Source organism: Thalassophryne amazonica, chromosome 20 (genome assembly GCF_902500255.1).
Source record: "Thalassophryne amazonica chromosome 20, fThaAma1.1, whole genome shotgun sequence".
In the NCBI taxonomy this organism is placed as follows: Eukaryota; Metazoa; Chordata; class Actinopteri; order Batrachoidiformes; family Batrachoididae; genus Thalassophryne; species Thalassophryne amazonica.
The window spans coordinates 15,497,938-15,524,907 of record NC_047122.1 but is presented as its reverse complement, the minus strand read 5'-3'; the positions used below and the strand labels follow the sequence as shown (position 1 = coordinate 15,524,907).

Sequence of the window (26,970 nt, the reverse complement as noted above, 5' to 3'; positions counted from 1 at the left end):
TACTTGTATTTTTCCAGATGCAGACCCCAATGCAATGTACATGCTTGAAAATTGACCAAAAACAAAAAGATCTGCACCGTCACAGTGCTCCCATGCAAAAAGATTTATTAATGAAAAAATGTGACTTTCGTGCAAACTGCCCTTCCTCAGACCTGGTGGCGGCGCAGATCTGTTTGTTTTTGGTATATTTTTCTTGATCCAGCATGCCTTTTATGTGTTTTGGATGTGCGTGTCTTCTCTGCATGCTTGAAAATTTAACAGCTCTGCCATGCATTAAAAAAGCAGGGGGGGACCCACCTTCAATCCAAGCTGCTCCTTGACATTTTATAAAAAAAAAAAAAAGAAAAAAGATTTTTGATATATGGCTCATTAATTCCATTTAGTGCATAATTATAGCAATAAAACTAGGACAGGCAGAATACTACTGATTAAACAATGTTTCAGTTGTTAAAAAAGTACTATTTGTGACCATGAAGAAAACGCGTCTATTAAGGTTTTCGGTGGCATTTGTTAAAATTTGTCAACAGTTTAAAAATTCTGATGAAACGGCAGCTGCAGGAATGAAGCTGCATGAAAGTTAAACACAATGTCAACGAAAGTCCAGATTTCTTGTTTTGTTTGGGCTTTGTTGCCCTTCGTTAAGTGCCATGTGACTGGGCCTTAAGGTCCCACAGTTGACAGCATATCACAGCACAAATCAAGCATGAAGTCAAAGGAAATCTGATTCAACATCTCTGGAAAAATCTGAAAATGGCTGTGCAGCGAGGCTCCCCATACAATGTGATAGAGCTTGAGAGGTGCTGCAAAGAGGAAAGGGCAAAACTGCCCAAAGATAGGCACATCAAGTTTGTGGCATCATATTCAATAAGACTTGAGAGTGTAATTGCTGCCAAAGGTGCATCAACAAAGTATTGAGCAAAGGCTGTGAATACTTACGTGATTTCTTAACTATTTTTAATAAATGTGCAAAAAAAACCCCACCACAACACTTTTTTCATATTATGAAATGAATTTTGGTTTTTACATAAAGTATCTTTAATCTGTGAGCAGCAGAGAGCTGCCATCAGCCACTTTAGCACTGCGAGACAAAGTGCAAATGTAAACTCTCTCTTTTCATGAATTATAAATTAGATTATATCTCATGTCATTCACGTTGGGATGAATTTACTGTGCAGTGTGTTAACTCTGGTCTTTTTTGCTACATGTCGTGCCAGCCCACCTTCAATATTTTGTCCATTAGTGTTGTGCAAATAACGGCATCTCAAAACCTCACTCTGTACAGACTTGAAATCATTGTGCGCAGTATCATGATTTGGTGGCAATCTCAGCCACAAAATTTTACACTCATTCATATAAAAACGTCAACTTTTATCATAAATTTGTATCATTTTCAGTCTAAACTTGAATGCGGCCTGATTTCATCAGTAATTCAATAACAAATGTGGGATCAATACTCTTTCACTTTTAGGTTCATGTTTCAGAATTTCATTTATGCTTCCAAAAGGTTCTGATTGGAATAATCCTTTTGCTCGCTTCAATTGGCTGGCTCGCTGTTTCCTCTATTTGACATGCACAGTAGCTGAGGGGTGTGGCCACGCCTCCACCACTGAGGCAGAAGACGACACCTCCTCCTGCAAAGATCATGAAACTAGAGTGAGACACAGTCTGTGGACATGAGATGAAATGTCAGTGATTCTGGAAACAACTAGGCACGTGTCTAATCATACTGTGCAGAGTTGTACCGTATACTCTGCATACAGTTCTGTGGCTCGAACCATCACATGTGTACCATACAGTTCTATACAAATACATGTATTGTGACACCTCTAGTATCAGGACGTAGTTTATACAGAGTAAATCAGTCCTAATATTTGTGTTCACGTACTTTGATGAATAGTGTTGTCAGACGTATTTGGAGTCTCTGTTGTTGGGCTGGCAAGTGACACAACATTCGCAATGACGGGGGTGTCCTCCATACCACCTGCAGATACCAAACACACAGAGACGACTGTTGGTTATCTTATCTTTGCAATAACTGAAAAAACTCAAACCACCTCATTACATTTCAACACACCTTTGCTGATGACCTCGCCTTGCGTGAGCACTGTGTTGCTGCAGAACTGCAGCAAACAGTTGAGGTCACAGAAATGCTTGACCTCCTCCAACATGGGAAGACTCTGCTTCAGCTTGCCCTTCTGACCACAGGTGTCACACTTTGCCACCTGAATGAAAGCAGAGACACGTTTGTACAGAATGCATCAGCGTTCTGTTCACTATTACTGTGAGGTCACACGGCAGCAGTACGTCAGGGCTGCTTACGTGGCAGAACAGCATGGTGTATTTGGACCTGCACTCATCGCAGCAGAACTCCTCAGTAGTGCCGCCGTAATGTGCCGTCACCAGCTTCTGGGAGACACAGAGGCAGTAGGCGCAGGAGTGGCAATGTTTCCCCCAGCGTTTCGACAGGTCATGTCTAAACAACAACTTGCAGCCTGTGACGAGGGTGAAGAAATGTTCAGTGCATTACTTATTCACGTATCCCACAGCGCCCTTTAATGAGCTTCAACAGAACTTGTGAAGATGATCCATCCTCAAAAGACTGGCTTCCATTTCAAATACATTTCAGAAATCTCTCTGCTGCAGACGCTACCATCCATGTCCTTACCGTCGCTGCAGAAGGAACAGTTTTTGTTGTTGATTCTCTTTGTTTCCTTGGTGATCTTTTCAATTTTGCAGTATTCACACAGGCTGACCACATTGTTGGCCTTCTTATACTCTTGGGAGCAGGCCACACTACAAACAAAAACCACCTTGTCCTGCACGTGAAAGGTGAAATTACCATCAGGCTATAAACACTGGGACCTTAATGAAGTTAATAAATAAGTGAAAAACAAACAGTTCAAATTTGGTGTGTAAATACACAGAAACTGGGTGAACGATGCACAAATTCTACTTTTTACTGTGCAGACTTGAGTTACCTTGATTTGGAAGAGCTCAGGTTTAAAGGTGATGCTGCAGGAACACTGGGAGCAGTTCAGTTTCACTTGTCCTTTTGAGACATCTGGCTGGGATTTGACAGGAGTAGTGGTCTGGATTGGAGTGGACTCTACTGGCAGCTTGGTGAAAACATTCACTTGATTTGGATTCTTTTTGAACTTGTCCTGCAGAAATTAAATAGAAGCAGTGGCTTTGCAAAAGGCTACAGTTTGTACGACAATAACTACAAAGAGAACACAGCAGCAATATGTGCTCACAATGTTGAACTTGCACATTTGAGGGGAATCAGTCCAAACACAGCAGTGAAAATTCCAACTGAGTGGTCATTTGGTATAACAAGCCACAGAAGAATGTACAGAGGTGCACAGTCAGATGATCTTCCAGACCCCTGATCATTTAAAGACTGGTATCAAATATGTCGTAATGATGCTAAGTCCTCTCGCATAAAATGCTCTTTCCTGATTTTAAGCCTCAGAGGCAGGAGACACTCTCACCTGAAACGCCATTACACAAGGTAGAGTGCAGAAGTTCCTGATGGAGGTATCTGACATGGCCAGGTGATACGACGGGACAGTATTTTTCCCACAATTATCACAATTCAAACGAACACCTGCAAGAAACAGATTTAAGTCACAGGAAACAGGCTGTGAATTAAAACTTCAACATTTAAAACGTAAGTGCTGAAAACTGCTTGTTCATTACCAGAAGCACTGACAGTCTGAACCTTAAAGGCCATCACACAGCTGCTGCTACAGAACAGATTCACAGAGTCATCACTGTTTTTGTTGTCCACCATGTCAGAAATATTCCGGCTTGTGCGACACATTGTACATGGTTGTGGTGTTTTGGTTTTCTGTTTTGAGGAAAAAAAAAAAAAAAAAAAAAAGGGGGCAGAATATCACATGGTGACACATAACAGATCTCTGCAACACCCATGTTTAGATCAGCATCTTCATGAGCCCACGTACACATTACAGCGGCAACTTTACAACTAATTATTGTGATATTTAGGGATTCCTTGAAACCACATTAATACATGGTGTGAATCACTGATTGTCACCTAGTGCAGTGCCTGTAGGAAGTATGTATTCCAATAGAAAAGTGGGAGCTTTGCTGATGATCTTCGTCGAAGCTGGCGCATGAGAACATTCCACCTTGTGATAATAAAGCAAGAAGCGTCTGTGTGTCTGTTTGTGGGTCACATATCTGTCGATCTCTTGTGTATTATTTATTTATTTTTTTCTGTCTCACCCTGCAAATGCATTAGACATAGGTATCTGTTTAAGGCAGAGAGTGACTCATCTTTGTTGAAGCTGGCGATGAAAACATTTCGCTTTGTGATAGTAACTCAAAATAAAAGGTTTTGAAAATGAATCCCAAAAGTTTTCATAATAAAGGCTCATCATCATCATGCCGTGCATAAGCCATATCTGAAAGCTGAGGCCGATCTGCCAAACAGTCAGATATGCAAGCCACATGCACACACAGACTTTTCTTGCTTTATAGACAGAAGTCTACAAGAGTGTGATTTTGTGTCACGGTGACTTGATTTAAAAGTGACGACTGCATGATGCAGCTGTGCAAAAATCAGTCAGTCAGTCTGGTGGAAGAAATACTGTAGCGCCACTCACAAAGCCTGTAACAAAAAACAAAAACAAAAAACCCACCACCACCAAGAACAACAACAACATGCCTGTGTAGGGACAAGGTCTGCTGTTGCAGACACAGACTGTTACAGCCTCGTCCTCCATACAGACAAACAGGCTCAACTGCAGATACACACTCACTCACACACAAATCTCCACTGAAGGACATGTCACACATTTTAGCATCCCAGTTAGCAACACAACATCAAAGTATTCATAACTGTAAGTATCTCCGCGCACATGCACTCATTAGTGGTCTCTGACAATTTTTATTGCTCTCCCTGAGTAAGTTAACGGGTGCATTTCCGGAAAAAGTCTCACTCAGCAATTCTTGGCGTGACGCACATATTAGCAAAACAGAAACAACCCAATGGCTGACAGAGAGAGCGAAATAACTGCACTTATATCCAATAACGAAGCTCTGGAGCTTTTCTTTAAAAGCGATGGCTCGGATTTACAGAGGAGACGACACACTTCAGCCCGAAGCTCTTAACTTTTTCAGAGTCTGCTGGATTTTAAAACCAAATTGTAGTGACACATTGTCTGTGTCACAGGATGCTGGTTTACTGCTGCTGTGAACATGATAGACATGTACTGTCTCCACCAGCTGTTTTTATAGACTGCATGGACACGCAGATGTATGTCACATATTGGACAAACTCAGAAGATGCTATTTTCAGGAGGTAATGGACTGTCTAACATGCCACAATTATGACAGAAGTTGAGCTGAAGGCAGAGTTGCGATTGGACATTATGCGTAAGGTTGCGACTGATCCATATCAGGATCGGCTTCCAATACTGATGTAATTCACATATCAGAATATACCGATCCAACCCGTGACATTTTCCGATACCAGAGAAGAGCCAATGTGAAACCTCTCAATTGCTGTCGTTTGCTCTCTGCTTTGTTTTCTGCCAGAAGTGGGGGAGGGGAGGGAGAGGTTTTCTGGAGCTGTTTGAGAGAGCTCTTTTCCACAGTGTTCGAAGTTGAGGGCAGCGGCAAATTTCCATCCGGCTCTCGGGTTCAAATTCTCTGTTTGTCGAGCACAGATTTTCCTAAAAATTAACTGAATTGTTGTTGAAAATGTGTGCTGAAAAGTTAGCCGCTTAACTGTCCTGATACTGTGAAACGCCCAGCTCAGCGTGCAGCCAAGGAGAAGCTGAACTTTTATTCTGTCCGCTGAAAGGGAAAAAATTCTCCATTAAAATCCTGTGCATGGGCATCAATGATAATTTATTTTACAGTTGAAAGGCTTCGTGTATCCAAAAAGTTCAAAGTTTGCGCAGCACGAAAACAGCGAGAGAGAAAGAAAGAGACAAAGGGAGACAGACAAGCAGAGAGAGAGAATTTTTATTTTTACTCTGTAACACTTCCTTTGACTATGTAAACATGTTTTCCATGTCAAAGCTCCACTGAAATTGAAAATAGAAAAACAGAGACAGACAGACAGAGGGAGAGTGCTGTCTTTTCTCTTTAAGTCTATAAAAGCCTATAAAAAAATAAAAGTATTTAATTCTTTCATAAAAACATCAAATCTAGGATTTCATCTTAGATACAACTTCTGGCAAATTGTAGCTGAACTTTCAGGTCTTTTTAAGAAAATCCTCATAAAATCAACAATAATGATCATAACATTAAAGCAAACAGAGCTCTGGTATCAGATCAGAAAAGTACCTGTATTGGCAGATATCCAAATTCAGGTATTGGATTGGATGTGAAAAATTGTGGATCGGTGCATCCCTAATTATGTGCGCATTCGCGATCAGAACCTGAGGGCAAGCGGACTTGGACATTCTCTGGCAGGCCATCTGTACCTGAGGACTAGTGGAACCTGAAAATGTTCTCTGGCTGTCCATCTGTGTAAGGACTAGTGGACCTTTAAGCAATTGGCTGGCGTTCGCGTGCACGATGCATGTGTGGGGGCCTCTTTGATGTTGTGGACTTATGTGAAAATCTTTACAACTAGGTGAGTGAATGTTCATTTTTTGCTTTGTGTTCCTTTCAATGGAGCTGTCAATGAAAGTAAAATTTTTATTTTACTTTGAGAGTCTGTGGGAATTTGGATCTGAATGTGTGTGTGTATATATATATGTGCGTGTGGGTGTGTGTGTGTGTGTGTGTGCGCGCACGAGCAGCAACTGCTGCTTTAACAATCAGCTCAGCTGTTAATTGCGGCTTTGTACATGGTGTGAAATGTCAAGGATGTGATCACATCTGATAGATCTGATCATATCTGTGCAATCACATCTGTATGTGATCTGTGACATTTCACATCCATGTACACAGCAGCAATAAATCAGCTGCAGTAGCCGTTAAAATGGCGCAGCAGCTGTGGTATGTCTCCGTAACATTGCTTTTCACAGGCAACATGATGACACAGATATGCGTGTATATATACACACACACAAGATATTTTTTCAAGTTAAACGCAGCCTGTTAAAATCAAAACAAACGGTTATGAGTGCTGTACATATGTCTAATGGCCACAGGTGCGCTAAACCTTCTCAGGGCTGCTGCTTTTACCGTGACTGCATCAAAAGGAATAGTTACCACTTAAAAACGAGTCATCATAACATGACATCACACTTATCTAAAGTTTGGAATTAATCTGTGCTAACATTACATTACATTACATTAGTAGCTACATTCCATTGAACCATGCGTTGGGACACGTCTAAAAGTCAGGTCACCGCTGTCGGAAACACACGAGTACTTTGTCTTTGGAAGTCTCCGTAGTTGTTTGTTGAGAATGCCATATACTTTGAAACTGGTCATGGAAGTGCACAAAGTAATCCCAGTGGATCATCAGATGATAAATCTTAATTGTTATGATTTTGATGCAACATGTCCTTTAATGTTGAGGACTGGCTGTAGGAGGGCAGACATGTTGGAGAGTCCTCTTTTACCTGCATGGGGTGGGGTGGTGGGGCATGTTAGGTTATTATTATTTAGTAGAAACAAATAATTAATTTAAATTTCATTGTTCAAACTCGGGATTCCCCATAATGTCAATGCCCTTATCCTTAAGGTACCTGGATATCCCGTACCATAGTGAGTTCATGGTACTGTGTTTCAACCTCTGGCCAGACTGGAGCGCACTGATACGTAGAACTGTCCCAGTTCATGGTTGAGTGTGGCAGTGGGAAGCTTCTCGAACTCGTCGGGTGAAACACCATGCAAATCTTTCCTGTCATCCTTTGCTAAAAACTCCTTGAACAGTGCAGAACTTTTCATGGTACTCTCACTGTCTTTCTTGGATAGAAGAGCGTTTATCCTATCAGTATCCAGGGACGCAAACCTTCTGCTCTCCATGATGTTGTCTGTGATGCATCACCCCCGCACATGCGCGAAACATCGTTGCCCCGATATGACAAAATCGGTCCGCCATCACTCATAATGTTGCCCGAAATGGGGCAGAATCAGTCAATATTGTGGCTATTGGTAACTTTGGATGATTTATTGTGAAAAGTACTGCAATTATTACATGCGAATCAGCCAATCAGAACAAAGGATTTCAGTCAGATGTATAATAAAAACTCTTATCCCTAACATTGAGGTTAATCTGGAGCTCCACAGACTGAATGACAGCAAACACCTCAGCCAGAAAGCCAGAAAGACAGTAATGTCTTTCTGGCAAAGCTCTTTTCCTTTTTCAGTAACGGTTACTTGTTTAGACCAAGCAGAGGGGAAAAAAAATATGGACTCACTCAATTCTGAGGAATAAATTATGGAATCACCCTGTAAATTTTCATCCCCAAAACTAACACCTGCATCAAATCAGATCTGGTCATTAGTCTGCATCTAAAAAGGAGTGATCACACCTTGGAGAGCTGTTGCACCAAGTGGACTGACATGAATTATGGCTCCAACACGAGAGATGTCAATTGAAACAAAGGAGAGGATTATCAAACTCTTAAAAGAGGGTAAATCATCACGCAATGTTGCAAAAGATGTTGGTTGTTCACAGTCAGCTATGTCTAAACTCTGGACCAAATACAAACAACATGGGAAGGTTGTTAAAGGCAAACATACTGGTAGACCAAGGAAGACATCAAAGCGTCAAGACAGAAAACTTAAAGCAATATGTCTCAAAAATCGAAAATGCACAACAAAACAAATGAGGAACGAATGGGAGGAAACTGGAGTCAACGTCTGTGACCGAACTGTAAAAAACCGCCTAAAGGAAATGGGATTTACATACAGAAAAGCTAAATGAAAGCCATCATTAACACCTAAACAGAAAAAAACAAGGTTACAAAGGGCTAAGGAAAAGCAATCGTGGACTGTGGATGACTGGATGAAAGTCATATTCAGTGATGAATCTCGAATCTGCATTGGGCAAGGTGATGATGCTGGAACTTTTGTTTGGTGCCGTTCCAATGAGATTTATAAAGATGACTGCCTGAAGAGAACATGTAAATTTCCACAGTCATTGATGATATGGGGCTGCATGTCAGGTAAAGGCACTGGGGAGATGGCTGTCATTACATCATCAATAAATGCACAAGTTTACGTTGATATTTTGGACACTTTTCTTATCCCATCAATTGAAAGGATGTTTGGGGATGATGAAATCATTTTTCAAGATGATAATGCATCTTGCCATAGAGCAAAAATTGTGAAAACATCCCTTGCAAAAAGACACATAGGGTCAATGTCATGGCCTGCAAATAGTCTGGATCTTAATCCAATTGACAATCTTTGGTGGAAGTTGAAGAAAATGGTCCATGACAAGGCTCCAACCATGCCTGGAGTCCAGGCATGGAGTCCATGCCTCAGAGACTGCAAGCTGTTATAAAAGCCAGAGGTGGTGCAACAAATACTAGTGATGTGTTGGAGCGTTCTTTTGTTTTTCATGATTCCATAATTTTTTCCTCAGAATTGAGTGATTCCATATTTTTTTTCTTCTGCTTGGTCTAAAAAAGTAACCGTTACTGACTGCCACAATTTTTTTTTTTCCTGATTTCTTATAGTGTTTCTTAAAGCCAGAAAGTTGCTATTTGAAATGACTTTAGTTTTGTGTCATGTCTGTGATCTGCTTTTTTTCTACAAAATTAAACAACTGAATGAACATCCTCCGAGGCCGGTGATTCCATAATTTTTGCCAGGGGTTGTACTTCTAAAGCTGCTGCCAGTGTTGTCCTGAGGGCACTTGTGATGCAACGGCATGCAACTCTTTGAACATGAGTCAGCATAACCTTGCAGCGTCATGCTCCACTCTGGTCCACCAAACTACTGCAGCATAATTTAACATGGGTCTTACCACTGAAGTGCAGATCCATCTCTTCACACTGGGACTAACACCCCATCTTCGTCCGACAATACGACGGCACAGTTATAAACTGAGAATTGCCTTATGACATTTCTAAGTTTTGTGTCTCTTCCAGTTAACTTTATTATCTAAAAAGGCATCAAGGAACTTAACCGATTCTGATAGTCTTAGCTTGACAGAATAGCTGCCTTGTTCCAATATTATTTCATAACCTATAATTCTAAGATGATGTCAGATATATGACTTTACTTCTCTGTTCAAATACTGATCATTACTGTAGAAACATGACTTGTTATAATCCTTTTAATTGCCAAGTCAAGCTTTGTATAATAGTTTGTCAAACTGTGTTTTTATATTGGTGGAACTGAATACTACAAGGTTTGTATGTTACTACAACCTTAGATGACAACGATGAGTCAAATATTAAAAGTGAGTGAATCGCATGGCAAAAGGTTCATTGAGCTCAGTTCCGAGGGACCAACAGCCATTCACATTATTCACCAGCTGAATCCCTGGAACCAACAAAACAACTTTTGCCCTGACACCAACAATATTAGTATAAAAATTACATTATGTTGATACTTTATGAACAGTACAGATGTAATCCAGCTGTTTTTTGAGTGAGAGCGCATTTTGACTGCTCCATAATCTTATGTAACAATGGGGAGTTTGAGCTATAACAGAAGTTGATTGTCCTTTGTTTTGTTTTTTTTGACTGCTACTGTATGTCATTTTTAACAAAAATACATATTCAGATTGACGATGAATACAGATACAATACAAATGTGTACGTAATAACTCCTCAGTGAAAACAGCACTGTATCATATCATATAATGACTGCTCACTCACTGCAGCAAGAGGAAAAGAGGAGGGCACAGGAGCAACTAGTTCTGCTTCCGCCCTTGATTGATATGCAGACCAACTGAAGTGAGCCAGCTTACCTCTTTGAATTTGGCCACACAGTCGGCATTGCAGAGAGTTTTATTGCAATCTTCCAGCTTCAACATGAGTGGATTTTTGTGACAGTAGGAGTTACAGTTCGCACAGCTGGCCATGGACAGGCGGTTGACTGCACGGAAACGAGTGAAGCAGGCGTCACTGCAAATCTTGTGGACTGTACTGTTCAGGATCACCTCATGTTTACTCTGTGGGAGAGATCGAAAGGTTTCTTTTTCCTCCATAAACGAAATATTGAAACGAAAATCATAACTCACTGGCTCGTCAGTGATAAAGACAGAACATTTTAGTTGTGTCTATATGCTTCTTTACTTACGATGCAGTATCTAGTGCACATGCTGCAGACAGACTTTGGGGCTAAAGGTGGAACTGTTATTTTGGCTGAGGCGTTCCTCTTGTAGTTGAAGGTGGACAGGCAGTTTTGGCTGCAGAACTCCTTCATAACTCCTTTAGCGTCTGGTGAACTGATGACATCCTGTGGCCGCAATATCATCCTTTAAAGTTGAGACAGACTTAAATTAATCAGTCACATTTCTCATCAAAACTAATATGTTCTCATAAATTTTGAAATGTAGCATTTTCCTGTCTGTCCCAAAAGATCACAGACAGACAGAGAACATGCCGTTTTCTGCTGAGCTCACTTTTGGCAGTAGTGGCAGATCTTTGTGGAGGCTTTGACCGGTGGGAGAGACATGCTGAGGCAGGTGGCAGAGCAGAACAGTCCCGGCGAGCCTTTCCTCTGGAAAGCCGTCTGTCCTTTGGTGAGACTCCTGCCGCAGTGCGAGCAGGTCATGTGCGAAGCCGGCGGATTGAAGTTTTGTGGAACGTTCAGCGTTTCAGTCGAGGTCACAGAATAGACTGATCCAATCTTCAAGTCCTCCTGTCAACAATCCCATCAACATTGTACTGCTCTGTGGCTTTAACAGCAGCGTTAATTAAAGCTGGTGATAATAAAAACTGCCCGAGAAAAGTTGGCAGCTTCGAGGGTAAAAGGTTTAAAAGCTGTATTTAACAAGAATACTTTATGAAAATTAACATATTTAATATTTTGTTGTGTTTCTGCAGACATTAACCCTCAGCTGTCTTGCTCCACATCCTTATGTGCTCTCCAAGGTGTCTTCCTGATTATCACCTTGACCATGGACTTGAGTTGATCGGATTCTTTTGAATTTGAAACGTCTCACCTCGGGTCTTTCTTTTGGATGGCTTTTTGAAGTGTGGCTTCTTCCACAAAAGACAAATTGTGAATGAAAGTACCCCCACTAATACACATACCCACTGATCCTTGGTCATACATCATGCTAACTGACTGGTTAACATTTCAAACACACAGACCACCTTGAAATGACAAACTTGTGGACTTTAAACTGACCTAATTACAACATGTGACACAAAAATAAAGCTTTCAAAGTCCTGGTGAAAATAAGCTGATGTCTCACCCTTGCAGAATGAGGCTCATCTTTCACACTTGCAGTGGGTACAGAAGATATAAGAGATTGTTCATACTCATCATCCATGGGTTCGTCCTTCACCTTCACTAAGGGTGGTGTAACACACGCCTTGACCGACTCCACTGTGTCCTAGCAGAACAGAAATCAACCAATTTATTTTCATTTATATAGTGCCAAAACACAACAAAGTTGTCTCAAGGCGCTTCACACAAGTAAGGTCTAACCTTACCAACCCCCAGAGCAGCAGTGGTAAGGGAAAAACTCCCTCCAATGATTTGAGGAAGAAAATCTCAAGCATGTACAGAAAATAGGTGGTTGACATTTTTCAAGGGTGGAAATAAATTATGCAAAGTTTCTATAATGAGTAGGCATGGTGAGTGAGTACAGAATGTTTTTAGAGCCTTAGACCTCAACAATTTTTAGAGGAAGAACTCAACCCTTTAATTTCCTGTTAATTACATAATTGTTTTTGTTAATTCACTGTCTTAATGTAATTGTAATTGTTTAGGTTCTTGTGATCATATACACATTATAATCATCATATTATTATTTTATTTTCACTTCTATTTGTCATTTAATTTTTAATCTAAAGACATGCTGGTTAGGTAAATTAGAAACTTTATAATTGTCCAGGTCTCCCTTGTAAAAGAGATCTCAGTGGGACTAACCTGGTTAAATAAAGGTTAAATTACATATAACATAAATGGACCACAATGGAAATACGTGTTTTCACTTTCTTGTATCATCTATGTATTTTAACATATTTACAATCATAGTATGTACTTACATTGAACTTACTAAATAAAAGCATGTGCGGTTTTAATATAGAAATTATTTACCATCCCCTATTGGAATGGTGTGAGTCCAGAATGCAATTAGGAATGTTAGCTAATACCCACAGTTTCTCCAAAAATATTAGTTCTATCAACATTCTGTTTTTGCAGTGTTCACCCTTGACCCAAAATACATAAGCATGCCACACGGCAAATGTCAGCTCTCCCCAGTTTCCCCATGATCAAAGCCATACAATATGCATGCACACAGAGGCCACTTGGCTAATATAATATAGAATTACAAGCTCGTGCACACTGACATAGTAGAAATTACGACCGAGGACATACAGTGGGGGTCAGAAAGTATTTAGTCAGTCCCTGATTATGCAAGTTCTCCTACTTAGAATGATAAGAGTAGTGATGGGATGAACAACACTGGTGCGTCAACACTGTGCCGAGCACACAAGAGTGAAACCCCGCATCGGTGCGCGTATCGCTTTAAGAAAAAAATCACGTGACCGATACAGGAACGGTGTCGTTCGGCTGCGGCACGCCAAATTGTGTTTATAAAGAAACAAACTGTATCGACATGTTGCGGATTTGTTGGATGGAGTCGTGCTGTTGGGAGTTTTTCTTGCCCTCACCTTGCTCCACTAACTTCATGGCATGTTCAAAGACGTTTCCCCAGTCTGGAATAATTTTGATCTTTTGACGCGAAATAAGATAAATCTTTTTCTCCTTTCGGCATTGTTTACTGTTATTTTTCCAATTACATATGTATATACACCTTTAAAATACTGGAAGAATAACCAAAAAACATATACACACCTTTATCAACTCGCAGTGAAATGTTTATGCTCACCATCTTCATCTGTACCCTGTGAAAGAGTTTTTTCTAAGGCAGGGGAACTGCTGTGTAAGAGGATAAATCGCCTTGGAGCAAAGACACTTCAGGAACCTTTGTTCTTCAATAAAAATGCATAAATGAATCTATTTTCAGTCTTTTATTTCATATGCTTTAATACTCAAGTTAACAAATTTCCATACACAAGTTACAAATTTTAACTCTGAATTTTATTAGACAAATTTGCTATATTTTACAAACTAACTCAGTTTAGCATTTACACAAACAAGGTTTTAAGAAAATTTTAAACTCTTCTCATGAACAGCTTAACTTGACACACAAATTGAGCACATGAAATTATGCAATGATGAGATCATATTTTAAATAGAGGACTGGCTATTTATACTAACTATTTCACAGGCTGATGTTGCGTTTGCAGCTTGGTAACTTTTCCATCTTATTTACCTGCAATGATTTTATAACTACTGCAGGGGTCACTATTGAGCGACCAACAGTGTCAACACAGTGCCGACACAGTTTGTGTAGTGTGTCAATACACTCCTTGAGGTATCATCATCCCATCACTAGATAAGAGAGGTCTGTAATTTTCAACATAGGTACACTTCAATTATGAGAGACAAAGAAAAAAAAAAATCCAGAAAATCACATTGTAGGATTTTTACAGAATTTATTTGTAAATTATGGTGGAAAATAAATATTTGGTCAACCACAAACAAGCAAGATTTCTGGCTCTCACAGACCTGTAACTTCTTCTTTAAGATGCTCTTCTGTCCTACACCTGTTACCTGTATTAATGGTACCTGTTGAACCTGTATGAAAGACACCTATCCACAGCCTCAAACAGTCAGACGCCAAACTCAACCATGGCCAAGACCAAAGACCTGTCGAAGGACACCAGGAAATTGTACATGTGCACCAGGATGGTAAGAGTGAGTCTACAATAGTCAAGCAGGTTGGTGTGAATAACTCAACGTGGGAGCAATTGTAAGAAAATAGAAGACATACAAGACCATTGATAATCTCCCTCAAGCTGGGGCTCCACGCAAGATCTCATCCGTGGTGTCAAAATGATCATAAGAACAGTGAACAAAAATCCCAGAACTACATGGAGGGACCTGATGAATGACCTGCAGAGAGCTGGGACCAAAGCTACAAAGGCTACACACTATGCAGAGAGGGATTCAAATCCTGCAGTGCCAGGCGTGTCCCCCTGCTTAAGCTAGTACATGTCCAGGCCCGTCTGAAGTTTGCCAGAGAGCATATGGATGATCCAGAAGAGGATTGGGAGAATATCATGTGGTCAGATGATAGCAAAATAGAACATTCAGGATGAGATTGGCAAATTCGATTTTCAGAGGAAAATAAGCCAGGGTCCAGGGGCCACAGGCCCTGGCGGGTCCAGGGCGGAGCCAAAGCATTTTTGCTATTTTAAAACATGTAAATTGCACTAAAATGATATTAAAAACTACTATAAATGCCAGGTGTTCATATCTATAATTCAAACTGTAAACCTTACTAAGACTATCTATTGTACATGTGTATTTTTGTGACCAAAATATTTTTTCATAACTAGACTTACTTGATTTTCAGCATTCTCCACTTTCAGCATGGCACACTTGTCAACAAACATACATGTAAGGGCGGGAGAAACGCATATATAACCTTTGCGCTGACTGGTCATAAGCTTTGTAATAACCAATGAAAACGTGCGGAAGAAATAGCTTCGACACCATCTCGGTTTTTATGATTCGTTGGAGGGAAAACTACCGAATATTGGAAGTTGAAAGACTAAACAGTTACCTCCCTTACACTACATGCTCATTGTGCACCTACTTCATACTGGTCACTGATCAGCACAGCGTTACTTCCGCGTTCGGCTGACTGATGGACTGATCGAACTTGCTGCGTCGGCGATAACAAACAAAGACCACTCAGTGTTCTGAATAGATGACAATTTTATTAAACAAAGGTACTCCTGGCATTAAATTTTTTTTGCATTCTTACCCCCCCCCCCCAAATTTTCTCAACGGATTTGGACGTTTCACAAAATCGACCCCCGGGACTGTCAAATCCGCGGAAATCCGTGGAAAAATCTCATCCCTGAACATTTTGGTAAAAACTCAACTCGTCGTGTTTGGAGGAAGAAGAATGCTGAGTTGAATTCCAAGAACACCATATCTACTGTGAAGCATGGGTGTGGAAACATCATGTTTTGGGCTGTTTTTCTGCAAAGGGGACAGGACGACTGATCCGTGTTAAGGGAAGAATGAACATGGCCATGTATCGTGAGATTTTAAGCCAAAACCTCCTTCCATCAATGAGAGCATTGACGATGCAACATGGCTGGGTCTTCACAGCATGACAATTGATCCCAAACATACCGCTCGGGCAACGAAGGAGTGGCTATGCAAAAAGAATTTCATGGTCCTAGAGTGGCCAAGCCAGTCTCCAGACCTCAACCCCATAGAAAATTTGCTGAGGGAGTTGAAAGTCCATGTTGCCCAGCGACAGCCACAAAACATCACTGCTCTAGAGGAGATCTGCATGGAGGAATGGGCCAAAATACCAGCTACAATGTGTGCAAACCTGGTGAAGACTTAAAGGAAATGTTTGACCTCTGTCATTGCCAACAAAGATTATGTTACAAAGTATTGAGTTGAATTTTTGTTATTGACCAAATACTTATTTTCCACCATAATTTATAAATAAATTCTTTAAAAATCCTACAATGTGATTTTCTGAATTTTTTTTCCCCTCATTTTGTCTCTCACAGTTGAAGTTTACCTATGTTGAAATTACAGACCTCGCTCATCTTTCTAAGTAGGAGAAACTTGCACAATCATGGACTGAGTAAATACTTTTTGGCCCCACTATATTCTGTTGTGCACACTCAGTTCTGTTGTCTGAGAAGTAAACATTGAAATGTACACTTTGGAGTAAATTTTAACAAGATACTTACAGTGTCTAATGCTGTTGCTGATAGTTTCACTATTTTCATCCCCTTAACATCAGATGCTGGTGTTGTGTCCTCCCCTCCTGCAGGAACATGCACAGTGTGCTATCTGGTTAAGAGTACAGGTGCTAATAAATATTACAGCATTCATTAATTTTCTATCGTCACTTATTCCAATTACAGGTCACGGTGGTGGAGAGTATCCCACCAGTCATAGGGCGAGAGGCCAGGTTTCACCCTGGACCGGACACCAGTATATCACAGGGGCCACATAAAGACAAACACATTCACACCTACAGCCAATTTAAAGTCACCAGTTCATTCAACCTGTATTGTCTTTGGATGAGGGTCAGGGTGGCCCAGAAAAGGCACAGTGCAACTCCATGTAACCGTGGGTAAATTTCTCAAACTTTCTGCCATCATTAACTCTTGATACCTGGGAATGATTCTTTGGTGATTGACATGAAGACTGACAATGAGAACACTGAATTGTACCAGCCAATCCAGCTGACCACGAGGTGTCTGAGGCACCCAAGAGTGCCGCTGAGCTACTGAAAATTTCAAACAAGTCAAAACCAGCACAGGTTTAACCCTCTGGGGCCGACGTCGTCGTATAAGATGGCTGAGACCAAGCTTTACTAAATTATAAATAACTTTTTATGATAGAGATAGAAACTTTTTTTGCTGAAAGGTTAACTCCGGACTTTTGAGCCACCGTCCACCATCTCTGTACTCGTCATAGAAGCTGTGTGATGACGTGAGCAATGTGAGTGTCCAATCAGAATTGGTTCACCGTCACAATGGGTTTTCCAAATCCAATCATAGGGCAGATTCAACCTCACGTGACACACCAAAGATTGTTTTTACGAGTGATGTGTTACTAGTTTATTATAGTTTGCTGTGTGTGGAAAGTTATTTCCCGCTTTACTTTTTCCTTTCTTATTTCTGATTGTAAACCTTTATTACACTTATAAAACACAATTATAGCAATATATTTTGAAAGTACAGGTTGTCCTGAAAAAAGAGACATAAAACTTGATTGTGGGATGCAGGGATAGCTGTTAACAGCAATAATAAACTATTTATGCCAGGCGAGTGAACTGTCCAAAAAATGCCCTAGGACCCCAGAGGGTTAACTGACCAATTTGAACGATTGATGTAATTTAGTAAGTACATTAAATTCAATAAATAGGGTTTTTATAATGCAGATAACCCTCCCTTTCCCTGAATATTCACTTCACAAAATAATATGAAAAAAAAATACAAACACACCACACACACACGATACCCTGAAGCACAGACTGAATGCAAAATAATGTTGAAAGAGTTTATACCCATTACAAAATTCAACAATCTGACTCTTCACCATATAAATGAATCTTTTTTTAAATTACAGTCTCTTGCATCAGTTCGAACATTCATGTTGTTAGCATCACCCATCTCATATGACTTTACTGTAACAGTGTATTCTAACCAGCAAACACCAATGAGGTCACCGACCTGTCCCAGCTGTAGCTTCAGATGATGAAGATGACGTGGGCCGTGTCTCCACAGACATTTTCATGTCCTCCACTGGAATCCTCCTCTGAGAGTTGTGGGACGGCACTGGGTTTCATGTCAGTGTCCTCTGCAGCAGAGTTACTGACCTCTGGGACTGTTAAATTCACAATGCAACAATTACTGAGAAGATAAAAACCCCTGGAACAGCAGAGTATTTGATATTGCTGTTCCAGCAATATTAAATATTTTGTGTCTGCTACCTACAACCCGCATGGAATGACTCAAACCTAAACCTACTTCCAGGCATGTTATATATGCTACTCTAGAACCACCCCTAAATCCAAACAGTCCAACTGTCAACCCCCGCTGAGGTCCTTAGCCTGGGTCTCATTAAGATAAGATCAATGTCCTCAAAATCATTGCTGATTAATGATCTAATTCACTTAGATATGATTGGGTTATGGGAAACCTGTCTTAAATCTACAGCTGTCCTCCCCTTAAATAAGGCCTGCCCACCGGCGTATACATTTAGTCACGTCACTCGTGATGCGAAGCAAGGCGGGGTTTTGCTCTTATTTATAAATACAGGTTTAGTTTATTAGCTGTTGGGGGTAACAAATATAACTTGTTTGAAAATCTGATTATCCGCTCTGCCCACAATGCTATGTATTGCCAAGGTCAGAAGAATAAAAATCAGCTGTATTACTTTTTCGATTACTTTTTCACTGTATATAGGCCCCCTGGCCCATACTCTGAATTCTTAGATGAATTTGGGGAGTTCATTTAACTTGTCGACTAGTGCAGATAACATTCTGATTATTGGTGACTTCAACATTCATATAAATAAGCCATCTAATCTCCTCTGCAAATCATTTATGGAAATTATCATTAGGATATCAGCAATGCATTCAGGATTCGATGCACATTAGTGGAAATACCCTGGACTTGGTTCTTGCACGTGGTATTGCTGTCACAAATAGACATCATGCCTCTTGCATCAGTGGTCTCTGATCACTCACTTATCAGGTTTACAGTTTCGCTGCCATGTTTAGTGGAACAACAACCTTATTTATCACTACAGCAATGCATCAACTCCTCAACTACGACTGAACTTGAAGCTAGATTACCTGCTATCTTAGCTTTACATTTGGCAAATACCCAATCAGTAGACAGTCTTGTGGATAGTTTAAACTCAGCGCTCAAAACTACACTCGACAGGATTGCCCCACCTATGTTAAACCCACACCCCCAAAACACAGTCACCTTGGTTCAATGACTACTTGCGTGACCTCAAGCATAAGGCTAGAGGTCTAGAACAGAAATGGCATAGTTCAAAATTAGAAGTATTCCACCTTGCGTGGCGTGATGCCATCTTAGACTATAAGGATGCACTACTGGTTACAAAGCGGGCCTATTACTCTGATTTGATCAACAAAAACAAGCATCACTCAAAGTTCTTGTTCAACACGGTGGAAACACTTATTCATGGACAACCAACTGTAACTTGCTCTCCTTTTACAGCACAAGATTTCTTGGATTACTTTGAGAATAAAATAGAAGACATTAGGTTAAACATATTCCAGCATGCCTTAACCCAGCCACTACACCCTGCTATTGAGGTGGGTACCATTACTGAGGTATTACCTAGATTTACAGAATTTCTCACTTGACGTGTTGACGAAACTCATAACGTCTACAAAAAGCACAACGTGCTTATTCGATCCCAAACCAACAAAACTGTTTGAGAGCCAGTATTTATGAGTCAGGCAGGTGGTGATTATTGACCCCTTCAGATTCCCCCCCCCCCCATTTTTTTTTTTTTTTTAAATGGGTAGATATATGTTAGAACAAAAATAAAATGGTTGTTTTATCCTGGATAGGGTTCGCATTTTTTTAGGGGGTCTGCAAATTTTGTGTCTAAATGAGGCTAAGATCACAAGATTTAGGTTTTGAATGCCCATATTTCCCATGCACCCTGATGTGAGCCAATTGATTTTCATTTGTATTAGTCTATCAGGTACGGACTCTCCAAAACATGAAAATTTTGGCTGCTGACTCAGGGTGCAGCCTGCAAATCTGGCACTGCAATCTCATGTTTTTTTGTCTTCTCTCTTCTTTGTCTTTCGGCTGTTCCCGTTAGGGGTCGCCACAGCAGATCAACGTTTCCATCTCACCATGTCCTCTGTATCTTCCTCTGTCACACCAACCACCTGCATGTCCTCTCTCAGCACATCCAGAACCTCCCTCTTTGGTCTCCCTCTTCTCCTCCTGCCTGGTGGCTCCATCCTCAGCATCCTTCTCCCTATATACCCTGGGTCCCTCCTCTGCACATGTCCAAACCAGCTCAATCTCGCCTCTCTGACTTTGTCTCCAAACCGTCCCACCTGAGCTGTCCCTCTGATATGTTCATTCCTAATCTTGTCCATTCTTGTCACTCCCAAAGAGAATCTCAACATCTTCAGCTCTGCCACCTCCAGCTCTGCCTCCTGTCTTTTTGTTAGTGCCACTGTCTCTAAACCATACAACATAGCTGGTCTCACTACTGTTTTGTAAACTTTCCCCTTCACTCTTGCTGATTATTCTTCGGTCACAAATCACTCCTGCCACCTTTCTCCACCCACTCCCCCTGCCGCACTCTCTTCTTCACCTCTCTACCACACTCTCCATTACTTTGAACAGTTGACCCAAATATTTAAACTATCTACGTTCACCACTTCTACTCCTTGTAACTGCACTATTCCACTGGGCTCCCTCTCATTCACACACATGTACTCAGTCTTGCTTTCTACTGACTTTCATTCCCTTCTCTCCAAAGCATATCTCCACTTCTCCAGACTAGACTCAACTTGCTCTCTACTCTCACTACAGATTACAATGTCATCTGCAAACATCATAGTCCATGGGGACTCCTGTCTGATCTCATCTGTCAACCTGTCCATCACCACTGCAAACAAGAAAGGACTCAGAGCTGATCCTTGGTGTAATCCCACCTCCACCTTGAATGAGTCTGTCATTGCAACTGCGCATCTCACCGCTGGCACACTATTCTTGTACATGTCCTGCACTACCCTAACATACTTCTCTGCCACTCCAGACTTCCTCATACAATACCACAACTCTTCTCTTGGCACCCTATCATAAGCTTTTCTAAGTCCAAAACACACAATGTAACTCTTTCTGTCCTCTGTACTTTTCCACAGTATTCTCAGAGCAAACATTGCATCTGTAGTGCTCTTTCTCGGCATGAAACCATATTGCTGCTCACAGATCTTTACCTGTTTTCTAAGCCTAGCTTCTACTACTCTTTCCCATAACTTCAGGCTGTGGCTGATCAGCTTTATGCCTCTGTAGTTACTGCAGCTCTGCACATCACCCTTGTTCTTGAAAATAGGAACCAGCACACTTCGTCTCCACTCCTCAGGCATCCTCTCACTTTCCAAGATTTTATTAAACAATCTGGTTAGAAACTCTACTGCCATCTCTCCTAGACATTTCCATGCCTCCATTGGAATGTCATCTGGACCAACTGCCTTTCCACTCTTCATCCTCTTCATAGCAGCCCTCACTTCTTCCTTGCTAATCTCTTTTACTTCCTGATTTACTCTCACCACATCATCCAGCCTTTTCTCTCGCTCATTTTCTTTATTCATCAACTCTTCAAAATATTCCCTCCACCTTCTCAGCACACACTCCTCACTTGTCAGCACATTACCATGCGCATCTTTTACCACTCTAACCTGCTGCACATCCTTTCCAGCTCTGTCCCTTTGTCTGGCCAATCGGTACAAGTCCTTTTCTCCTTCCTTACTATTCAACTTCTTGTACAGCTCGCAATATGCCTTTTCCTTTGCTTTTGCCACTTCTCTTCTCGCCTTACGCCACATCTCCTTGTACTCCTGTCTAATTTCTTCATCTCTCCAACTATCCCAAAACTTTTTTGCCAACCTCTTTCTCCTTATGCTTTCCTGGACCTCTTCATTCCACCACCAAGTCTCCTTGTCTTCCTTCACTGTCCAGATGTCATACCCAGTACTGCCCTAGCTGTCTCCCTCACCACATCTGCAGTACTTTTCCAGTTGTCCAAAACTGCTTCCCCTCCAACTAGTGCTTCTCTCACCTGCTCGCTAAATTTCACACAACAGTCTTCCTCCTTCAGCTTCCACCATCTGATCCTTTGTTGAGCTCTCACTCTCCTCTTCTTCTTTACTTCTAAAGTCATCCTACCAACAACCATCCTATGCTGTCTAGTGACACTCTCTCCTGCTACCACCTTACAGTCTGTGATTTCTTTTAGCTTGCATCTCCTATAAAGAATGTAGTCCACCTGTGTGCACCTTCCTCCACTCTTATATGTTACCCTGTGCTCCTCCCTTTTCTTAAAGTATGTATTCACCACAGCCATTTCCATCCTTTTTGCAAAATCAACTACCATCTGTCCTTCCCCATTCCATCCTTGATACCATATCTACCCATTACTTCCTCATCACCTCTGTTCCCTTCACCAACATGCCCATTGAAGTCTGCTCCTATCACCACTCTTTCATGCTTGGGCACACTCTCCACCACCTCATCTAACACACTCCAGAAATCTTCTTTCTCCTTCATCTCACAACCTACCTATGGGGCATATGCACTGATGATATTCATCATCACCCCTTCAATTTCCAACTTCACACTCATCACCCTGTCAGACACTCGCTTAACCTCCAACACACTTTTAACATACTCTTCCTTTAAAATGACCCCAACACCATTTCTCTTCCTGTCCTCACCATGGTACAACAACTTGTACCCACCGCCGATGCTCCTGCTCTTACTTCCCTTCCACTTGGTCTCTTGCACACACGATATGTCTACCTTTCTCTTCTCCATCATATCAGCTAGCTCTCTCCCTTTACCAGTCACACTACCAACATTCAAAGTCCCCACTCTCATTTCCACCCTTCTAGTTTTCTTCTTCTCCCGCTGTTCGTGGCAACGTTTTCCTCCTCTTCTTCGTCTTCTCGCCAGCAATAGCCCAATTTCCACCGGCACCCTGTTGGGCAATAGCACCGGTGGCGGACGTTGTTAACCCGGGCCGCGACCGATCCGGTATGGGAATTCGATTCTGAGTCTGCATAGTTGGGTTGACTTGTTTTACACCGGATGCCCTTCCTGACGCAACCCTCCTCATTTATACTGGCTTGGGACCGGCACTCAGAATGTACTGGCTGCACACCCCATGTGGCTGAGTTAGGGTCATGTTTTTTGTAATTGTGCACATTTTCACAAGGGTGGTGTGGCCTGCACCTTTCGTTCGCCAAGGTCTTTTATGCATGTGATGATAGATTAGGACCCCTTACTTTGATTTTGATGAAAATTTTGGCAGCTGACTTTAGACGCACAAGTATAGGGGGCGCCTGTGACTGCTGGGATAGGCTCCACCCCCCGTGACCCTTAATTGGACTAAGCTGTTGAAGATGAATGTGTTGTCCTATTCTCAGCAACTTTTTGCACATTTTTCATAAGAACCAAACATTGTTTATTTTTAGCAGTTTAGTTCCTATTTGGCCACCAGGTGGCAGCCTACAACCAGAATAGCTTGTCACACTGCACTCAAACTTAAAGAGGCCCCTTTACCCTGTTATGGGAGCAAATTCTGCACGTTTCATGAAAATCGGAGGAAGTTGCCAATTTACCATATTTGGCCGCTTCGTGAAGTGGTCCAACAAAAACAGTGCAAAAAGGGTCAATATGAAAAACCAAGCACAAAACTCTTTTTACTACTGAAACTAGAGATGTTAAGTGACAATATGAGCAAAGGCGCAATTTAGAACTAGAAATTGGGGGGACAAAGTGCGAGGGCCGAAGCCCATAGGCCGGGGATCTGGCCAAAGTCAGCCTCCCCCAGAAGCTGACGGTTTCTGCATTCTGACCATCCAGAACAGTAATTTTAATGTTTTGAGAAGACCATAAAGTGGACACCATTTGACTTATGCAATTTGAAACTGTGGATATAAGTACTTTATTCTGAGAATAGCCAGCATTGATTTTATTAACATCCTGGTGTAAATAAGTTATCACCACATGTGTAGAACTCAAAAAGAATTGAGAATTGGTTGAGTTCTCATTAAAAAAAAACCAACTGCAATGTGGTCAAATGTATTCATAATTATGAAAGAACAGGCTCTTAATGATTATTAACTATCGCATACTGTATTTTTTTCTCAATATTTGTTTTTGCATAAGTTTGAAAAAACAACAGATCATAAGTTTAGGATAAATTACTTACCATGAATTTAATTTTTGAAGTGGCATTAATGACAACACTCATACTGAACATAATTTCGCTTGCATAGACTGATTTTGGAGATCAAGCAATAATTGCAGATGGGCTTTCTGAGGTCCCAGATAGCTTTTCTGATTTCCTTTTCTAACTTTCAGAATTTAGTAAATTAGCATATGGTCCACTGATACTTATGTGTAGACACTAGTCCCTAGAGGCAACTACTTTTGGTTTCAATATGGGCAAATGCAGTCCCAGAAAATTTAGAATGTGACAAACAACAAACAGGTAAATGGAGAACATGGAACATGAACAAACAGGGAACATGGAGAAATCACTTTGCCAAAAACTGGTAATTTCGCATTTTGGCGACAAACAGTGCCCCCTATACTTGTGTACCCAAAGTCAGCCTTCAAAATTTTCATTGAAATCAAAGTGAGAGGTTCTAATCTGTCATCACCTGCATAAAAAAATCTTGGCTAACGAAGGACGCAGGCCACACCGCCCCAGTGAAAATGTGCACAATTTAGAAAAGAAAAGAAAAGAAAAAAAAAAAAGCAATTTGCAGTGCCACCTCTGGGCTGTGCCCTGAGTGAGATGCCAAATTTTCTCATTTTTGGAGAGTCCATACCAGATAGACAAACACTAATGAAAATCAATTTGGCTCACTCACGGCGCACGGAAATATGAACATTCAAAACCTAAATTTTGTGATTTTGCCATTTTGGTTCATTTTGACCCCAAATTTCCAGGACCCCCTAAAAGAAGGTGGACCTTATCAAGGATACAAAATGTGGTTTCTGTTTCTTTTCAACATATATCTACCCATAAAAAATTTTGGGGAAAAATCTGAAGGGGTCATGAATAACCCTCTAATAGGAGACCATAGTCTCATTTGAACCCTGCATGATATTGCAGGATTTGACCACTTAAGGGGACCTCCGTTTAATATATATACACAGCATAACTTCACATGGATAAATGGTGTACAGTATTGTTTTCAGCTGCAATCACCGAAGCAGTTGCGAAAAATAATTTTTTTTTTTCAGTTCCCGGTGAAGAAGAGAAGGCGAAGATGTGAGAGACATCGTGTTGGTAAGTGTTAGCCTACACAGCTAACCAGAGTAGCTCCATTTGCTCGCCTGCAAAACGGCCTTGACACGTTTGTGCTCTGGATCATAAACAAACTTTAACACATGTCCACTTTCCCACCGCATCGTCACTTTTTCTTTTCATTTTCACTTTGTTTGCATGTAATTTGCCCAAAACCCCATTGAAAATGCTGTGGTTTGTACCACCGAAGTACAACCCCAATTCCAATGTTTTCCACTGTGTTACATCACCTTTCCTTCTAACAACACTCAATAAGCGTTTGGGAACTGAGGACACTAATTGTGAGCGTCATGATTGGGTATAAATGGAGCATCTCCAAAAGTCTCAGCTGCTCACAAGCAAAGATGGGGTAAGGATCACCACTTTGTGAACAACTGTGTGAAAAAAATAGTCCAACCTCTGGATGTGTTCCTATACTGTTTCAAATCTGTAGTGATTAAAGCATTTCTTAAGAAATCTAATCTTGACCCTAGTGTATTGAAAACCTAAAGGCCGATATTAAATCTATGGTTTTGCTCTAAAATTCTGGAAAAGGTGGTTTCACGGCAGATCATGGACCACCTTACTGAGAATAATCTTTTTGAGCCACTGCAGTCTGCTTTTAGAAAATATCATTCCACAGAGACGGCTCTCACTAAAGTGGTGAATGATCTACTTGCAACGGATTCAGACACCACTACGGTTCTGGTGCTGTTCGATCTTTGTGTTGCGTTTGATACCGTGGATCATCATATTCTACGCTCATTATGTCGATCGCGATCTACTGGTCGGTTGCAGAGGTAGTACTGGTCGATCGCAGAATGACAAAAAAAAAAAAATAGATGTCAGCCTATTATCCAACCAGTCAGATAACTGAATTTTGACCTTTAGGTCACCGCTCATGCATAAACAACGGCGCTAATCGCAGCAAAACTGACAAGCTAGTCAGCGAATTACCTCTGATTTTAAGCCCTTGCTAAAGCTTATGCTCATCAAAATGAGTGAGAAAGCTGGACCAAGTAAGAAGGCAAAAACATATCACTTTCATACGGAATGGGAGGTGGACTTTTTTTTTCATGATGTCATTTTAGCCCCAACCAGTCTCAGCAGAAGACTGCCCCTCCCTGAGCCTGGTTCTGCTGGAGGTTTCTTCCTGTTAAAAGGGAGTTTTTCCTTCCCACTGTGGCCAAGTGCTTG

At 41.1% G+C, this 26,970-nt stretch overlaps 1 protein-coding gene across 1 annotated transcript in view; it reads right to left on the bottom strand.

Moving 5' to 3' along the window:
• The window catches only part of LOC117502384, a 112,131-nt gene that overhangs the window by 23,999 nt on the left and 61,162 nt on the right, over positions 1-26,970 (bottom strand). The window contains 15 exon segments of the mRNA XM_034161413.1: positions 298-315; positions 1,886-1,981; positions 2,075-2,222; positions 2,320-2,492; positions 2,666-2,816; positions 2,979-3,161; positions 3,492-3,607; positions 3,700-3,850; positions 10,859-11,062; positions 11,191-11,368; positions 11,516-11,754; positions 12,314-12,454; positions 16,923-16,999; positions 18,417-18,498; positions 18,500-18,570. Coding sequence (XP_034017304.1) covers positions 298-315; positions 1,886-1,981; positions 2,075-2,222; positions 2,320-2,492; positions 2,666-2,816; positions 2,979-3,161; positions 3,492-3,607; positions 3,700-3,850; positions 10,859-11,062; positions 11,191-11,368; positions 11,516-11,754; positions 12,314-12,454; positions 16,923-16,999; positions 18,417-18,498; positions 18,500-18,570 — 2,028 coding nt within the window.